This window comes from Ictalurus furcatus, chromosome 7, assembly GCF_023375685.1.
Source record: "Ictalurus furcatus strain D&B chromosome 7, Billie_1.0, whole genome shotgun sequence".
Lineage (NCBI taxonomy): Eukaryota > Metazoa > Chordata > Actinopteri > Siluriformes > Ictaluridae > Ictalurus > Ictalurus furcatus.
In genome coordinates this window covers 28,550,161-28,569,079 of record NC_071261.1, presented here as the reverse complement: position 1 = coordinate 28,569,079, position 18,919 = coordinate 28,550,161, and the positions used below count along the sequence as shown (strand labels likewise).

The window sequence follows — 18,919 nt, the reverse complement described above, 5'->3', positions numbered from 1 at the left end:
TACTGACCTGTTGCCAATTAACCTAATTAGTTGTAAAATATTCCTCCAGCTGTTTCTTTTTAGTAACATTTACTTTTCCAGCCTTTTGTTGCCCCAACTTTACATTTTTGAGACGTCTTGCGGCCATCAAATTTAAAATGACCTTCTTTTTTTCCTTAAAACGGTACATTTCCTCAGTTTCAACATTTAATGTGTTTTCTATGTTCTATTACGTATAACATACGGGTTTATGAGATTTGCAAATCATTGCATTCTGTTTTTATTTACATTTTACACAGCGTCCCAACTTTTTTGGAATTGGGGTTGTAAATGTTATAGAAATCTGGGTTCAGATCTTGGTCTCTAATGACCGGGCCAGGACCAACGGTGTCAAGGAACAATCCTCACATTGGTATAAGGAAGAAACCTTGAGAGAAACAGAGTTTTGAAAAGTATGAAACAAAACATGATACACTTGAACAAAGGGCTATAAAATCACTAAAATCTGTTTCCAAACTCTAATGGATGTAGAAAGTCTGTTCAGCCACAGTGTGTCCTTGAGCAGAAAATTGAACAGCTCATATCCTCTATTACATCCACAACACTCACTGTTCTCCAGCCTCAGCAGCCTCCTCAAACCAAAACCTTCAATACTTGCTATTTTTCACAGTATACCATCAAGTTTCTGGTCAACTAAAGGATATATTTTCCAGTGCTTAGTGTATTTTGAGCAACAACTCTTCCTGAAAGAGCTAAGCTTTTTATCAGGCTCTTAGAGATCAAGGGATGAGCTTGTGTGTGTGTGTGGGTGGATACCTAAACCTAGAGAGTTTCAGACTATAGCAGGATTTGTGGGCTTTCTGCATGCGCAGTTTGATCCATCACCCAGAGGGATGATCACAAGCATACATACTCCACTAGTCTGATAAAGCATAGACCAGTGGAGTGACAGGTGAGTTGGCCCCTCAGTCCATTATTCCAGCCATCCGTGTGCCTGGACCCCTTGAGAAGCATGCTCAGTCTGTCCTTCTTGTCACCAGCCTTTGAGTCCCCTTGGTTTCTTTCTTGTTGCCAGTGGCTTTTTCAACATAGCTGAGTGACACTGTGTCTTCCCAAGAACCCATGCAGGAGTTCAAAGCCCAGTTCTAGAGATAAGTATGATATTTGTTGTAGTCCCACTTTACATGCCTTAGGTTGGGTTTCTTGTAGTGCTCCATTTTAATATTCTTGACAGCCCTGAGGACCAAATTCAACTTTTTCTTTTGTCACAGAATTAGTGTTCTTTTGTCAGCCAGCTTTAGTTTCAGTCACATCTCTGTTCACTGCCTCACTGCCTACTGAAGAACCCACCCAGGAGCTAAAACTCAGGTTTTAGAACTATATATGATATATTCTAATGGCCCCACTTTACATGCTTTCGGTTTCTTGTAATGTTGTGTCTGAAGATTCTTGACAGCCCTGAGTCCAAAATTCAACTTTTACTTTCGTCACAGTATCAGGTCGTCCCACCTCCGATGGGGTGTTGCTGTCTTGGCCAGCGTCAGGTTCAGTCACATCTCCATAAAATCATCTCTGTGCCTACTTGAGAACCCATCCAGGTGCTCAGTGTTTTAGAGAAGTATGTGGACACCTGACCTTCACGCCCATATGTTGGCCTCCCAAAACTATTGCCACAAAGGGGGAAGCAGATAATTGCCTTCAGTGGAACTAAGAAGTCTAGCCCAAATCTGTTCCAGGATGACAATGCCCCTGGACACAAAGTGAGGAACATAAAGTCATGATGTGCCAAGGTTGGTGAGGAAGAACTTGAGTGGCCTGCACAAAGTACTGACATCAAACTCGTTGAACCCTTTTGGGATGAATTGGAATGCTGACTGCACCCTAGATCTTCTCATCCATCACCGGTGCCTGGCCTCACTGATGCTCTTATGGTTAAGTGGGCAAAAATCCCCACAGCCACACTCTAAAATCTAGTGGAAAGCCTTCCCAGAAGATTCGTTGGTTATTACAACAGCAAAGCGGGACTGAATCTGGACTGGGATGTTCAAAATGTACATATGGGTGTGATTGGCGAGGTGTCCACATACTTTTGGCCATACAATGTACCTATAATATTTCTAATGTCCTCACATTAGGGTTTAGGGTGCTTGTAATGTTCTGTCTGAAAATTCTTGACAGTGACACAAAGATCCACCAATTTTATTTGCCACAGAGCCAGGCATCCAGACTGCAAGCCCATCCAGCCAATCACATTTGCACATGCGCAGGTTTGTTATAAGGTTCTACATAGAGCCCGAGTTTCAGACTACAGCAGAATTTGTAGTCATTCTGCATACACAGTTTCACTCATCACCCAGAAGGACATCCTCCATTATAAAGATCTACATCGAACCTTTTAAGGTTTCCCCCCAGAGGGACCGTTAAAGGTTGAACCATTGAGCTTTTCTGTGTAGCTCATTCATATCTAATTCTATGAGCTGTGTGTATTGTTCTGGTGGGGGTCTCTGAGTGGGAATGAACCCCCTATTTTTATTTACAGATCCCATTTTGGAAGGAAATCGAGAACAGAGCCCAAAATCAGCTGTCAAACTACACCTATGAGGGGTATCACCAGTTGGTAGGTAAGAGTTACTGTTTGAACAGTAACGGCTTAATCATGTTGTCTGATCCAGTAATGATAATGAGTCTTTATTGGTCACATATACAGTAGAGCACAGTGAAATTGTTTTCTTCGCATACCCCAGCCTGTCAGGAAGCTGGGGTCAGAGCACAGCGTCAGCCATGATATGGCGCCTTGGAGCAGAGAGGGTTAAGGGCCTTGCTCAAGAGCCCAACAGTGGCAGCTTGGCAGTGCTGGGGCTTGAACCCCCGACCTTCCGATCAGTAACCCAGAGCCTTAACCGCACAGTCGACCAAAACATTGAGAGTGGAAGCCTGAAGGACAACTCTCCTGTCCAACCACTCTATCTCCTGTGATATTGTTATTTGGTTTAATTTCATTTTTGGACAGGGTCTTATAAACGGGGGTTATTAAACAAAGTGCTTGTAATTGTACACATGCTTATTCTAATGATTTTTTTGTTTGTTTTTATTTATGTTCTTCTTTTTTTTTGCTAATGTGTAATTCTGCCTGCATTATCCCAGCTTTATCCCAGGTATGTAGGTGGCCCTTTCATTCCTTTTGGCTGCTTTTGAGTTCACTCATGCCAAATAGCTATAGCCTGGCCAAACATTTCACCAAGATGTATTTGTCTTTTTTTTTTCCTTCAATGACACAAAAATGAGGATGATTCATAAGCACAGTTGGAGCCTGGGAGTGAAATGCAACTGTGTGATGTGATTTAAAAAATGTCTTTGTGCTGATATGTAACAATACATTGTGTGAGGAAGCATGTGTTTAATTCATTGAGATTCATTGTGCGTATCTCCACGGACAGAACTGTAAATACTTCCAGAAACATTCACCCAAATGTTTTCGGGAACTCTTTTTTTTTTTTTTTTTTTTTTTTAAACGATGAACATGTGTTTTCAAAGTTTCTATTTAATCAGTGGTTATGAATGGAATAGGAAATAAATGGAAATGAATGAATTGCGAATGTGGTTCGGAAACACATCCGAGAATAAACCATCACTCCCTGCTTCGATAATATTGAATAAACAAACTAGATTTATCTACAGAGATGAATTAGTGGCAGAAAAATTACATTTAGCCTGACTGTGTAGGAGAATTACAACCTTCGAGTTTAATCTTTTGCAATCTGTGTTTCCATGGTATTGAAACTGTGACAGCGCTGTTGCACATCAGGCTGCCATGTGTCACATGTCTTTGTTTCGTCTCTCTATCTCCTTTTCATGTGTTTAAACATTTTTGACACGTTATTATTCCGAGAGCTCAAAAACGCATCCCACTGAAACGGTGGACAATTACGGCAACGCATGCCTGCATCTTGTTAAAAACATAGCCCTGGTTGTTCACTTTGGTGGATTGTGGGAGGCCCCATGTAAAATAGATGCAGATATTTGAATATGTAGCAAGTTGGGAAGCCTTCCAGCATAATGCTCTGGATGCTATTGTAATCGTACACGTACATTCATTATTTCCTATTCTTAGATGAGGCATCTAACATCAGGCATAAAAAAAAAAAAGCTGGAAAAGTAAGACAAAACGTGTTGACTATGAGTCAGTGACTACATTTACCTGGACAGCAGTAATCTAATTATTGACCTTATTCTGAATAAGACAGTATTCTGATTAAAGGTGTTTACATGAGTTGCTTTTAGAATATTCCTTTCATGTACCCGTTTTACATGTTATAGAACATAGATTGATTAACGGCACACGTCATTACGTCACCGCGCCACGCCGTCCGACGTTCCCTCCAGAATTTCACGTATCGACATACAGTTGGTCTTCGTTATGGTGCCGTTTACAGTTTTGGGTGTTTCATGTTTAATTTTACGAAAGCTTCCAGTGCGGTTAATTATTTGTCGTGCTGTACGTGCAAATAGACGACCACTTGAAGCCGTGGGCTGCGTCCCAAACCACGTACGTACCTACTATATAGTAACCGAGATACATGTTTTCCGTGTATATATAGTAGGTAAGTACGCGGTTTGGGACGCAGCCGTGCTCTCTTGTTTGCCGTCAAACGGTTGAGCGCTGCCGTGTGTGTACGTGTCCTGTCGTAAAATGCGGTGTAAACTCCCACACGACGTTAATAGTGTGATTAAGGTGTGTACACGTCTGTAACGCACGTCGATAATGCGACTTAAACAGGAATACTCCACACGTCTTAATTCCATTTGTGTTTACTTCGAGTATGACTTTAATCAGATTAAGGTCATCGATAATCTCTGTTTACATGCTAGTTTCTTAATCAAGAGTATCGTCTTAATCGGGTTCATATCAGATTATTTTTGTCCATGTAAACGTACTCAGTGACTCAAATAATATCACCTGAGGTCTTGCTGCTATCCTAACATAAAAACCCCTACTCAATTTGTATGTCCTTCAGTGGATACTGTAAGCATGTACCTACGAGCCGCTGTCCTGTGCTCATCCCAGGACTCTTATTCACAATCTGCTCATATTGAACCTCCTTTAAAATCCCGTAGTACAATATAGAGATGAAGATGAGTAAATATTTATAATCACACTATCGGGTGTCTCCCAGAAGAGGATGGAGTCATCTTTTGAGTCTCAAGGTTGCTCTCTCATTCACATTACATTAATGGCATTTGGCAGACAACCTTATCCAGAGCGACTTACATATATCTCATTTATACAACTGAGCAGTTGAGGGTTAAGGGCCTTGCTCAAGGGCCCAGCAGTGGTATCTTGGTGGTGCTGGGATTTGAACTCATGACCAGAAGTCCAGTGTCTTAACCGCTGCCCCTCGTCAACTCTCTTGTCAACTCAAGGTGTTTTTTTTCCCCTCGCCACTGTCACTGTCTCTGACTCTACGCTGAGATTTCTGCTTTGTGACGACGTCCATTGTTTCTAAGTGCTCGACAAATAAAACTGCACGCTCGATTGTATCACACACATCTTTTAATAAAGAAGCACACATTGTTCTGCAGTACCATCGGATACTCTAGGTCATTTTATTTCAACCATACAGGCATCTTCATTTAATAAAAAGTCACGTTTTCAAAGTTTATATTCATAGGTGGAAATACAAGAAGGGAAAGACATATTCGCACAAAGACAATCACAACATCCACTGATACGCAAAACTGGGGTTTTCTTCTTCTTCTTCTTCTTCTTCTTCTTCTTGCATTTCTGGTCAAAACACTGAGAAGTAGTTATAAGAAGGAGACGCCATGGTTGCTGTAAGAACCACCAGTTTGCGTCACACCATTTTCTGTCTAATCAGAGATGTGATGAATTTAAAATAAAAAGAGTTTTTCCATTCTCTCTGAGCTCTCTCTCTCTTGTTTTTTTGTTTGTTTGTTTGTTTGTTTTTGTTTTGTTTGTTTGTTTTTTACAGGGAACTGCATGCATGAAAACACGAGTGCTTTCTTCTCCACGCCAATTCTTATACATGTAAAGAGCATGATGCATGCACGCACACTCACTACAGCACTGAGTGGAAGGATGAGTGTAACACAGATCGCCATGGTAACCGATTTTCCCGCGGCCCGATCTGCCTGGAGGGCGAAAAGAGATAAACTGCTCCTCTAAAAAGTACGTGGGAGACGGTAGTGGATCCGGAGGGGAGGGGGTGGGTGGAGGATGGCAACTGTTCCACCACCGTTCCAGCCTTCCCTTGGCTTCCTGAGTCTTTCTATGCTGATGCTGCTGCTGCTTGTCGCGCCCCGAAGTGTGAGACCAACGTGCAGGATTTTCCGCCACCTTTCGACTGTTTTGCATGCCGGAAAACTACGGGCGGGAGATGAAATGATGTTTCGTGCAATGCAATTGGAAACGTAAATTTGTTTCTCTCCAGTGTGTTGCATGCATGCATGACGAGATATCTTTTCTTTTTTTTCTTTTAATTGAGCTGTTTTTGCTGGTTGGGAAATTCTCGCGCGCACCGACAGACACCAGGGTTTTTAATTAGCCGGCTCGAGCCGACGGGAAAGGGGAGATGCACCTGCACCTCACGCGCCGCCCGACATCTGATGCATAGCCAGCAACTTTTTTTGCGAGAAAAGTTCCTGGAATGTAAACAGCAGGAGCGGAGCACCGATCTGACCTCGCTTTTCAGAAGTGGATGCGCTTGGCATGGAGTGAGAGCGGCATCGCGCTCGTTCCTTGCACTCGCTGGCTTCACGTCCGGTCGGCATGGTCCGCTCCGGACAGCACGCGCCGAACGGGACGGGCTCGGGCGCAGGCTCGGGGACGGACTCGGGCGCAGGCACGGGCGCGCGCGCAGATGGTCCCAGTAATGAGGCACCAAAGAGCATCAAAGCGCGGCGCGCGAAACCTCCACCTCCGGGCAGCCGGAACTGTCTCACGGCAAACAGGTCGCTGTTCATCTTCGCCGAGAATAACCCGGTGAGGAAGTACGCACGGAGGATCATAGAATGGCCATATCCTTACCTTTTACACCTTCACTCAGGTGTGTGTGTGTGTGTGTGTGTGTGTGTGTGTGTGTGTGTGTGAGACTAAACTCTGACCCACATTCAAATCAACATCCTTAGGAAATAATAGGCTACAGATACAGGTACCAAACTGTACTTTTCCTTGGTGGTACCATCAAGTACCTTTAGTTTGTATCCTTACACCTTTAAAATAATTGAACTGGACTCAAGGTACACCACATGCACCTTCCCATGTAAAAGAGTCCTACTAAAGGTGCCACCCCAACCCCAGACAACAAGGCAAAATACAGTTTGGTACGTTTATTTCTGAAAGTCGAGCCTAAATGGTGAGTCTATTAGCTACACCTACACTCATTGGCTCTTTTAATTTGTAAGTCATTTCATTCCAATTACTGTCTGTGTGCCATATGTTGCTCTGTACAGGCTATTGGATCAGTGGAAAGAGACCACCACAGGACACCGCGGACAAAATATCATTTAGGTGGTACAAATGTATCTGGGGGAGGGGCACGGTGGCTTAGTGGTTAGTACGCTTGCCTCGCACATCCAGGGTTGGGGATTCAAATCCCACCTCAGGGGCTTCTTCCGGGTACTCTGGCTTCCTCCCCCAGTCCAAAGACATTGTTTATTGTCTGATTGGCATTTCCAAATTGTATATGTGTGCGCGATTGTGCCCTGTGATGGGTTAGCCCATGTGATGGGTCCCAAATCTTGTGCCACAAGCTCCCTGGGATAGGCTCCAGCCTCCCCCACGACCCTGTATAGGATAAGTGGTATGGGAAATGGATGGAATATATCTGGCTTAATATGTTTTGCTTAATAATAGCGTTGCGTAAATAATATGTAGTCAATGGATGTACATTTCCATTGATGGACCTGTTTGAGAATGACTGACATTCTGTGCATAGCAACAGTCAGTAATTGTACACCTATAAAGTGACCTATTTGGTAGGTTTACCATTTACAGGGCCAATAAGGGGTTTTAGCTACAAGGTGGGTGTATCTAGTGGCCACTGAGTGCACTTCATATTTAATATGTTCAGAACAGGTCTGTTGTGTTGTGTCTAACTCTGCATTGTTGGCGTTTATTAATATCTTTGAGCACTGAGGGGAACCTATTGTTTTGCAAATGGGGAAAATAAGGTTTTTCCTTCTTTTTTTCTTCTTCATGTGGTGGATGATGATTGACGTCAGCACCATGGACAGCACATTTGCATTAATAAGCCAGAAAGCGCAGTCGGGTGTTTTCCCTGCTATAACACACACTCGGTTGGTCTCATGAAAGGTTTGGAGAGTTCAGTCATGTGTGTCAGAGTAGGGGAGTGGCGAAATGTTCCGGGATAAGGCTAGAAACATGAAAACACTGCTCTTGTCTTGTGTCCACCACCAAGTCGGCAAGATAATCTCGGTGTATTGTTTCAGTAGCAGAAAACAGGCATTAAAATGTACATTTAGGTGTAAAAATGTTTGTCACTGGGATCGTACTATCGAGGGTACATCTTGTATACGTTTAGTGAGAGGTCTTTGACGATAGTGTACATATTTAAGGTACATAACTGGACCTTTAGGACTGCTATTGGAGCATTGGTGATACATTTTAAATTGCCTGTACCTTGAGGAACATAATGAACTTTAACTGTAACCGTGAATATAAGATTGGTTGTGCTGCGTTGTGGTTGTGGAGCTTGGAATGAAAATGATCATTTTTCAGTCAGCTCAAAGCCACACTGCGCCATGTGTAAACTCATTCTCGCTTAGGGAAGCTCATGAGTTGCCCCTCTGACTTCTTGAAGATAATAGATAAATCTCTAAAGAAGATCAATCTTGCCTGACAGCCCTGGAACACCAGATAATAATAATAATAATAATAATAATAATAATAGTAATAAACATATTCTAAACGTAGCTTTCTGATATTGGAAATGTAAAAGAAGCTGATTAAACTCATCCTAGATTAAAAATCATCTTCAGAAAGTACTTTATCCTGGTCAAGGCTGAGGTGGATCCAGAGCCTTGCTGGGGAAAACATCCCGGATACAACACGGGATTTCTGATTCGTTTCCCCAGTTACACTCCTCAGTGAGATGACGTTAAAAACATCAGTATTTTAATTAGTGGGGTTGTATCTGAAAAAGTTACTCGCACTAAGAATTATATAATAACGTAAAATATACCTGATTTGCATATTATTTTGGCATGGGAAAAGAAGGCCTCATCACCGAGTCCCAGTCGTTTGTGCATCAGTCTTATAGCTGGAGCAAATTTCCAAGCCAAATTCAGATTAATGCGTGAAATTCATTGTTAATATCTGCACTAAACTCAAACTCCCAGTCAGGATTGCCATATTTGGTAAGGACTAACGGAACCATTAGTGTTTAACATATGATCGATACATTTATTTCACTCTTGATCAGTAAACTAAGAGCTAATTGTGGGGTACCTCCTTCTCTGTTTAGGAAACTCCTGATTGGGCCAATAAGGGGTGCGTAAATTAAAAAACAAACAATTCCCATTCAGTTTTACATATTTGCAAACCAATTAGCCAGAAATATTGGTCTGGGTTTTTTTCTTTTTTTTTTTTTTTTTTTTTATGTGTACCTGGGTTCAAAACAGAATTATTGGTAACACCTTATTAGGATAGTCCACTATAGATACGCAACCAAAACATGAGCGAAATGTTCATTAACAGTGACTGGATTTGAAAGTCTGATACTAGGGATAAGTTAGTAGTCTACATCAAGGGTATTCAACTACAATGAAGAGCAATGGTAGATCAGTGTTTAAAGCATTGGTGGTCTGATCAGAAGGTTATAAGTTCAAATCCCAGCACCACCAACTGCCTATCCCGATGGCCCGTAACCCTCGGCTTCGGATAAAAATGTCATCCAAATGAGGTATATGTAAAAATGTTCCAGTTACTTACATTTCCTTGCTTGCAAAGGATCTGGAAGATGACAACAGTTACCTTACAATACTTACCTATTCATGTAGTATTCCTGCTTATATACAGTATAAGACCATTTAAAGTGGTTAAGTTTTGCTTTGCACTGGAACTTCGTATTACCATTTTGGACTAGTGTCAGAGACTAAACAGATGAGACCTATTTTTTTTGTTTGTTTGTTTTTAGAGTGATGAAGGGAAAGGAAACAAACGTGTCTCGATCCAATCACCTTCGAACATTTTGGGTTTGCCTCTTTTTTTATTTATTTTTTTTTTTTTTAACAAACCATGCCAGCAGTCCTCTTATCAATATGCTGTTTAGTTCATTTTCATCAAAATGTTAAAAAAAAAAAAAAAAAGGAACAAAAAAAGCTTGTCTCTGGTCCGATGAGCTACTCTCAGCTAAATCGTTGACATAAATTCATGTTATTGTGTAATCATTAGTGGATCTGCTACAAAGAGCCAGGATCATATTAAGAAAACCACAGTCGGCTCTGATGCAGTCATTTTTCCCAAGTGCTTGGTTTTGAACACGTTGCTGGGTCCACATCCGGACTCTGGTTCGTCATTTGATGACCCTGGGTGAAAGATGTAGATTTTCTACTAAACATCAACAAATAAAAATCAGTTGTTGGCATGCTGAGAATCAGTCGACAGGTTGGTTATGACAGACACCTGACAGGTTGTTGACAGTCTACCTGTAACAGGTATAGTCTTGTGTTGGAGGACACTACAGGCGAAGGGGCATTTATTTCCTGTATAAAAGGTTTATACGCATATATACATAGGTTTTCTGTGTAGAGTCAGAGGTAAAGATGCTTCTTCAAGCTATTATAAGTGTCTAAGAGACATATATGCAGGAGATATATTTTAAAAGGACACTTTGGGACATGCTGGTATTGGAAAATAATCCACTTTGGTTGGGTTCAGTAAACGTGCTTCATCACACTATGCTGCCGTTCATTATTGAATTATCCTTAGTCATATTATTCAGTATTTACTAGGAATTATTCGGTAACTAGAGTGAAACTAAGAGGAAAGCCGTGTAGTTACGAGGGTGAAGAACGTAAGAAGAATCTATGTCTGAACCTGAACGGCTTGTGTGGATAATTGTTGGATGTTTTTCTGTTTGGAGTGACAGTATCTCGGTGCTTTTTTCTAAGGATCTGTGTTTCTGTGCTGCTGAAACTGCGACAGCGCCGTGGCTCGTCTGTCTGCCATGTGTCACTCCCTATTGTTTCATCTGTCTGTCTCTCCTGTCCTTTTTCATACGTTTGACCGAGGAAAACACTGAAAAGCCGAAGCGTCCGCGTTCACCTGGGGTGTTTTAATGAGGTCCTTGTCTCTAACCTCCCTCAAGGTGTTTTGCATGAAGCCGATCGGAGATTAAGCGAATGTGGGAAGTTCTCGACGACCGAGACTATTTATAGCAGCTCGTTGTTGCGTGGACGTTGTCTGTTCAGCGTGAATCACTGAGAATCCCACAGCTTCATCACGCCGTCCATTGTGGCTTAATGACACCGTTTATGATGGTGCCGAGAAATTAATAACAGATGAAAGGGACTGTTTAGCGTCCTGAGGCACATGTTCACATTTGGGTAGTTGTCCTTTTTTTTTTTTTTTTTTTTTTAAATTTTAAATTCATTCATCTTCAGTAACCACTATATGTTGGTCAGTCTTTCCCGGAAACACTGGACACAAGGTGGGAATACATCCCAGATGAGCGTGCATTCACACACTCATTCACACCTATAGGTAATTTAGTGTAAGGGTGTTTTCGGGAGGTGTCTGGAAACCAGAGAACCCAGAGGAAACCTACGCAGACACTGCACAGAGAACATTCGGAACTCTGAAGTATAATTTACCATAGATTGTAATTTAGAATGAATTGTATGGTGAAGAATTGTAATTGACTATAGACTTCATTCTCTGTGTTCTTGTGCATGTTACAAAGAGGCTTTTAACCACAGCATACGGTGTGAATGTGAGGTTTTGGGTGGGTTTTTTTTTTTTTTTTTTTCTTTTCTCAGTACAGCCGCCTACACAGAATAACCACTGTGCAAATGGTTTTCAAAACACTCATCACAAGGCACATTGAACATAATTTAGAGTCAAAGCTATTAGTATGGATGGCACTGTAATTTACCACTGCGATGCACATGCAATTTTAGTGAATGGCTAGCTAATGGAAATGATTATGAGACTTGCAGATTAGCAGCAGATTTTCCCCGAATTTAGCTTTCCTGTTCAGTTTTTTTTGGGGGGTGAATCAGGTGTGTCTCGATTATGTGGATGTTTAAAGTCAAACTCCACCCTAAAAACATAATAAAAGCGTTTGTAATCAAATATCTGTGTTGTGATGTGATGGCACTAATTTCATGGTTGGTGCTGTATTTTCATTATTCCTATGAGAAGTTACTTCTTGTGTGCCTCACTGACATCACAGGAAGTGATCTTAACCATAAGGGATAACATAAGTCATTTTTCAGCGTTAGCTCGTGAAAACAAGTGAGCAAGAGCTTTTAAACATCGTATTAATGAGAAACTCAGCATTAAAAGAAATGAGCGAAGACAGACTCAAGTCCCAGAATGCAATGCAGTTATACAATGTGGTTGCGTAGAATTACAGCAGTTAGAGATTCGACTCAGCTCAGCGATTACCGAACGACAAGATGGTGAAGGTGATGGTGTTGGTGGTATTAGTATGAAGGTTGTGAGACGTGAGAGAGCTGGACAGACTAAAGGACTAAAGCGCCGCCGCATCGCTCTCTTTTTTTTAGGTAGAGATGAAGCGAGGGTTAAATGTTACTGGTAGCGCTATCAGCAGGTAGTCAAATGGCATTGTGGGTAATGTAGGAAACTGTTAACACGTCGATGAACACATTTTCAACTTAAAAAAGTCCATTCATAATTTCATTATCTGGGACACCACTGAAGATCACATCTACAGTATGATAAGATTCGTATGCACGTTGTTTATTTTTCATTTAATGATTGTCCTCCATCTTGTGAGAGTTTTATATACACCTTAACCTTACCGTTACTCCGTTTGAGTACATGATCTTGGCTACCATCATCGCCAACTGTGTCGTTCTTGCTCTGGAGCAGCATCTTCCCGGTGAGGACAAGACACCCATGGCCAAAAGACTGGTGAGTTTTTTGTATTTGTTTTGTTTTGAACAACTATAACTCCTGGACTTACACAAACACAGTAAGCACTGCTTGAACACGGGGGAATTTTCTGTATAGTATATTAATACTGCGGTAAAAAAAAAAAAAAAGCATAAGTGTTGTTAAACAGTACTGAGTCATTTGATGGCGTGTGATCAGATCCGTGTTTCTACACTAAAGAGCTTTTTAGACTGAATCTCCAGGTGAGATAAGAGTTGTGCAATGATCATGATGATCCCTCCACAAAGCGAGAGTGGAGGATGTGTTCACTTAATATACAATCACACGTCATATCTGCAACGCCCACAACCCTTGCACTCAGCGTGTGTATGATTCATGGGCGGATACTGCAAATCGATGCACGTAGCACTCGTCAACAAATGTCATATTAATAGCAAATGCTGATTTATTTAATTTTTTTGATTTTTTTTTGAACAAAGTGCTGCATGTTTTTATCTCACCTCTCACTCATCCCTGTAGCCCTTCTCTTCGCTTAACCATGGTAACGACGCAGTACTCGTTTCCTCACCTTTTCAGATTTAATAAAGACATTGAAATAAAACATAAAGGATGACACAAGCTCGTCTACCATCTAGACACTGCTCTGTTATACAAAAAGACAAAAAAAATCCTGTCTCTTAGCTAAATCATCTGCGAGCACTGTCTGGAGAATTGAGGTTGAATAGAAAGAAGTCAATTAAATCATGTGAACTTTCGTGAATGACTTGTTTGTGGACTCATTTACTTTTTTTCTGTGTGTCCACACTCCAACAGGAGAAGACAGAGCCCTATTTTATTGGGATCTTCTGTTTTGAAGCTGGAATCAAGCTGCTAGCGCTTGGGTTTGTTTTCCACAAGGGCTCATACCTGAGAAATGGCTGGAACGTCATGGATTTTATTGTTGTACTAAGCGGGTAAGTGAATCTCCCTTGTTTAAAGTTATTATCCGGAGCGGCTTGTATAAATGTGCTATCGGAGCTAAGCTCCGCCCCTGTCGATCCACTGATGCGTTGTTAAACCCTCATTCATTGTCTAGAGATAGATCTTATATTTTCCAATATCACAACCAGCAATCGCTGATTAGTATTGAAAAAGTTCATACCAAGCCCATGTTCATGCTCATGTTCCCCTTGCTTGTACAGAGCTTCGTTCTCTGCTGATATATGCAAGCATTTAGACTGCGCACTTTCACACCGACATCACAACCCTCCCTTCTTTTTCGATCAGGCTTATATAAAAGCGGCATCATCATCAGACTGATTTGCTGGTAGCTATGCGACAGAACAAGCTGCCGGAGCTCTGAGTAAGACTGGATCCTTACCAAAATGATTCTTGGATAATCTCGTCAGTTCTTTATTTTGGTCTAATCAAGGGTTCTGATCAAGGTGCTACCTGTGCATGTAGGTCTAGTTGTGAAAATGTGGCCCCCACTGGAGGACACTTTGTTGATTATGGAAGCTTTTTATCACTTCAACACCAAAAAACAGGACCTTCTTTGCAGTGGTCCACAGGAGGAGGTAGAGCACAGCCCCACCATATACATCAGCCAGTCAACAAGTGTTCATCTTCATCAAGTCCTCATTTACAACTCCATACATTTAAAGTCCTCTGAAATACTATTTACTTCTTTTGAGTGACCAGTGTTCCATTGATTTGCTCACCTTTCAAGAAGTTACTCCTAGTGGTCAAAAATTGGAACTGCAATAGAGCTCTATTGGGGCAGAAATCACGCCGCCCCATGCTCGTTCTGTGAACATTTTCGGTAGAGAGGACAGGACAGCTAATGACAGGGTTGCCAGATTGGGCTAGTTTAAAAATATTATGCCTCTACGAAGATCTAGATTTATAGCAAATCAGCAGAATGAAATCTAATACATTTGCACAATCAAAGGCACAGTGTAAGTGCAAGCAGCACGTCTTTGGTGGACAGAACCAATTGTATTGTAAGACATATTACAAAGAACGGGAGACTGAAATGGGGATTATGGAGTGGACGATGTCCGTACATTAGAAATGCATACACGCCACAGTCACCTTGTTTTCCGTGCAAACGCTGAGAAAAAGAAGAAAGATACAGTATGTCTCCCTTTTCTCATTTATATTGGGCTAGATGTAGTTGGGTGGACATTTTGGACACTTTCCTGCAGTATCGAATAGAGTCAAACAAATACACATCTAAAACTGCTCAAGATTGTATGCTGGATAGCTCACAACTGCATATTATGTAGATACTCTAAAATTTCACTAGATAGCAACCCTATCTAGTAGAAAAGTCGTGTGTGGTAGCGTCTTGACTTCATGTTGTTTGCCACACCAAATTATATGGTCAGGAGCCACTGCAGGTTATTTGAGCCGTATTTACATCAAGGAGTTATACTTTTATATAAAATGCTCCATAGATTCTTGCCTTCCTTTCTCTTATGTAAAGTTGTTGCAATACACAGTAGCTTGATTAATGTCATACATGAACATGACTTCAAATTTGGCAAAACCAGTCTTTATTACAGCTAAGAGCTTTTGCATTAAACCTTTATAAATGTTTGTGAATTTATATAGTTTATGTCATTAAGGCATTATGTACAGTAAGCGTCGTGTAGCCACATGGACATTCCCCTAAGGTAAAGTGTCATAATACTTTCTAAATACAAATACCTGGTTATCTATCCAGTTTTTCATGATATCCAACCAAAGTATTGGTATAATACCTGTCAACTGGTGGTAGGTTGTTTTTTTCTTCTCATGGTAGGTGAGAACTTAGTGCTAACTCACTATTTACCAAAAGGACAGAAAGGTTCTACTTGTGTATGTCAAAATGTGCTTCCAGTCAGTGGACATGTTTTTAGTTACTGTCGTGCACTGGAAGTTTTACATCTTCCGATCTTCCTGAGTTTTATTATTCGCGAGTTTCTCCGTGCGGTCCTTCCCTTAAGGCCATTTTCCGCTTATCAGTTAGAAAGTGGCAGTGAGTAACACTGTCAGCTGGTGCCGAGCTTCGTAGCGGGGGCGTCATTATGCGTAGGTTTTGCAGCATTCCAAACACTGCAGTGATTCCAGGTTAGAAAGTTGTTCTTAAAGTTGTTTCCATGGACTTAAGTTAAACTTTCTAAACTTAGATTGAGGCATTTGAGTCATTTGCATATTGAATATGAATGGAAGATTTCTATAGTTAACTGCTCACAGCGAAGATTATGGGAGCTTTCTATTCCATTTACAGTCCACTTTTTAACCTCCTTTTCATGAAGTAGTGACCAAGTTGAGTTAAGTTGTATAAATTGCTGCTTTCTTTCATGTATAGCTGTCACAATATATAACAGCTTATGCGAATATACAAGGAATTGTCATTTGTAAGTGTAATTAAGCAGTGATTTATGTAATTAGTGTTTCATATTGGTTTATTTCTATAAGGACAAGGACAGGATGGATAGCCTGATGTTGTTTATATTCCCTGATCCACATTTGAAGTGACAGCAGTTTTGACATTTATTTGTACATATACATATATGCAGGGGAATTTGATCTCCATTTAATTTATGGAAGACACATTTTCATTTTAATGACCCATTTCTTTGTGTGACATAGTCCTGAAATCATCCTTATTGAGGCTTTCAGAGCTTTCCAGTGCTGATGAGAATGAGAAGCTTCATCCTTCCAAACAGAATTTTGGCAAAGGTCTCATGACGTCAGCCAGTCAGCAGACGAGATGAAGTGAAATTCAGCCAAGATGTTGGCTTCAGAAGCTGCTCTGCTCCCACACTCTAGTTTAAAGGTGTTGAGGTAGAAGTGGCACGTTACATCGTTTTTCACTGTGGTAACGTTATTTTTGTTGTTGTTTTTGTTTTTTTTTGTTTTTTGTGTCAGGCTTGAAAGAGACTAAATAAGCAGTTTAACTTGCATGTGATGAATCTAACCCATCCATAATGATCTAATTTATTGAAGAAAAAAAACTATGACAATGTCAGGACACTATTATAGCAGATTTATGTGAATTTTCTCTGAGCTTGGTTTTTGTTGTTTGACATGAAATCATGACCATAGTGTGCACTTAGTTTCAAAGTTAGTCATAATGACATTCTAATGTACGTAAAAGATAGCTAACCTTATGACCTCATGACTCATGCTGTTATGATGTTATGACAAACGCAGTATTACAGCTGGCATCTTTTAGAATAAGTTTCTATAACTGCTTATGTAAGTTGATGTCACTTGTCATGAAGGGCTCATGTATGTGTCATGTAACCACATGAACACTGCTCTAAGTCTTGTAATTCTTTGTAAGCACAAATGCCTGGTTATCTAACCAGTTTGTTATGATATCAAACCAACCCCGCATCAACTGGTGGCATTTGTTACGATGTCAACCCAAACCCCAATCAACTGGTGACATTTGTTACGATGTCAACCCAAACCCCAATCAACTGGTGACATTTGTTATGACGTCAATCCAAACCCCAATCAACTGGTGACATTTGTTATGACGTCAATCCAAACCCCAATCAACTGGTGGCATTTGTTATGACGTCAATCCAAACCCCAATCAAATGGTGGCATTTGTTACGATATCAATCCAAACCCCTATCAACTGGTGGCATTTGTTACGATATCAACCCAAACCCCAATCAACTGGTGACATTTGTTACGATATCAACCCAAACCCCTATCAACTGGTGACATTTGTTACGATATCAACCCAAACCCCTATCAACTAGTGGCATTTGTTACGATGTCAATCCAAACCCCAATCAACTGGTGACATTTGTTATGACGTCAATCCAAACCCCAATCAACTGGTGGCATTTGTTATGACGTCAATCCAAACCCCAATCAAATGGTGGCATTTGTTACGATGTCAACCCAAACCCCAATCAACTGGTGACATTTGTTACGATATCAACCCAAACCCCAATCAACTGGTGGCATTTGTTACGATATCAACCCAAACCCCTATCAACTGGTGGCATTTGTTATGACGTCAATCCAAACCCCAATCAAATGGTGGCATTTGTTACGACGTCAACCCAAACCCCAATCAACTGGTGGCATTTGTTACGATATCAACCCAAACCCCTATCAACTGGTGGCATTTGTTATGATATCAACCCAAACCCCTATCAACTGGTGGCATTTGTTATGATGTCAATCCAAACCCCAATCAACTGGTGGCATTTGTTATGACGTCAATCCAAACCCCAATCAACTGGTGGCATTTGTTATGACGTCAATCCAAACCCCAATCAAATGGTGGCATTTGTTACGATGTCAACCCAAACCCCAATCAACTGGTGACATTTGTTACGATATCAACCCAAACCCCAATCAACTGGTGGCATTTGTTACGATATCAACCCAAACCCCTATCAACTGGTGGCATTTGTTATGATGTCAATCCAAACCCCAATCAACTGGTGGCATTTGTTATGATGTCAACCCAAACCCCAATCAGCTGGTGGCATTTGTTATGACATCAATCCAAACCCCAATCAAATGGTGGCATTTGTTACGATATCAACCCAAACCCCTATCAACTGGTGACTTTTGTTACGATATCAACCCAAACCCCAATCAACTGGTGGCATTTGTTACGATATCAACCCAAACCTCTATCAACTGGTGACATTTGTTATGACATCAATCCAAACCCCAATCAAATGGTGGCATTGGTTATGATATCAACCCAAACCCCAATCAACTGGTGACATTTGTTATGATGTCAACCCAAACCCCAATCAACTGGTGTCACTTATGATATCAACCCAAACCCCAATCAACTGCTAACATTGATGT

The 18,919-nt window shown here is 41.0% G+C and overlaps 1 protein-coding gene across 1 annotated transcript in view; it reads left to right on the top strand.

Moving 5' to 3' along the window:
• The first annotated feature begins 5,475 nt into the window (after nt 1-5,475).
• cacna1eb (calcium channel, voltage-dependent, R type, alpha 1E subunit b) overlaps nt 5,476-18,919 on the top strand; it is an 85,443-nt gene continuing 71,999 nt past the window's right edge. Inside the window, exons 1-3 of the mRNA XM_053629658.1 lie at nt 5,476-7,014; nt 13,012-13,117; nt 13,913-14,052. Of these exons, the coding sequence (XP_053485633.1) occupies nt 6,767-7,014; nt 13,012-13,117; nt 13,913-14,052 (494 nt within the window). The 5' untranslated portion in view covers nt 5,476-6,766. The remainder of the gene's footprint in view (nt 7,015-13,011; nt 13,118-13,912; nt 14,053-18,919) is intronic.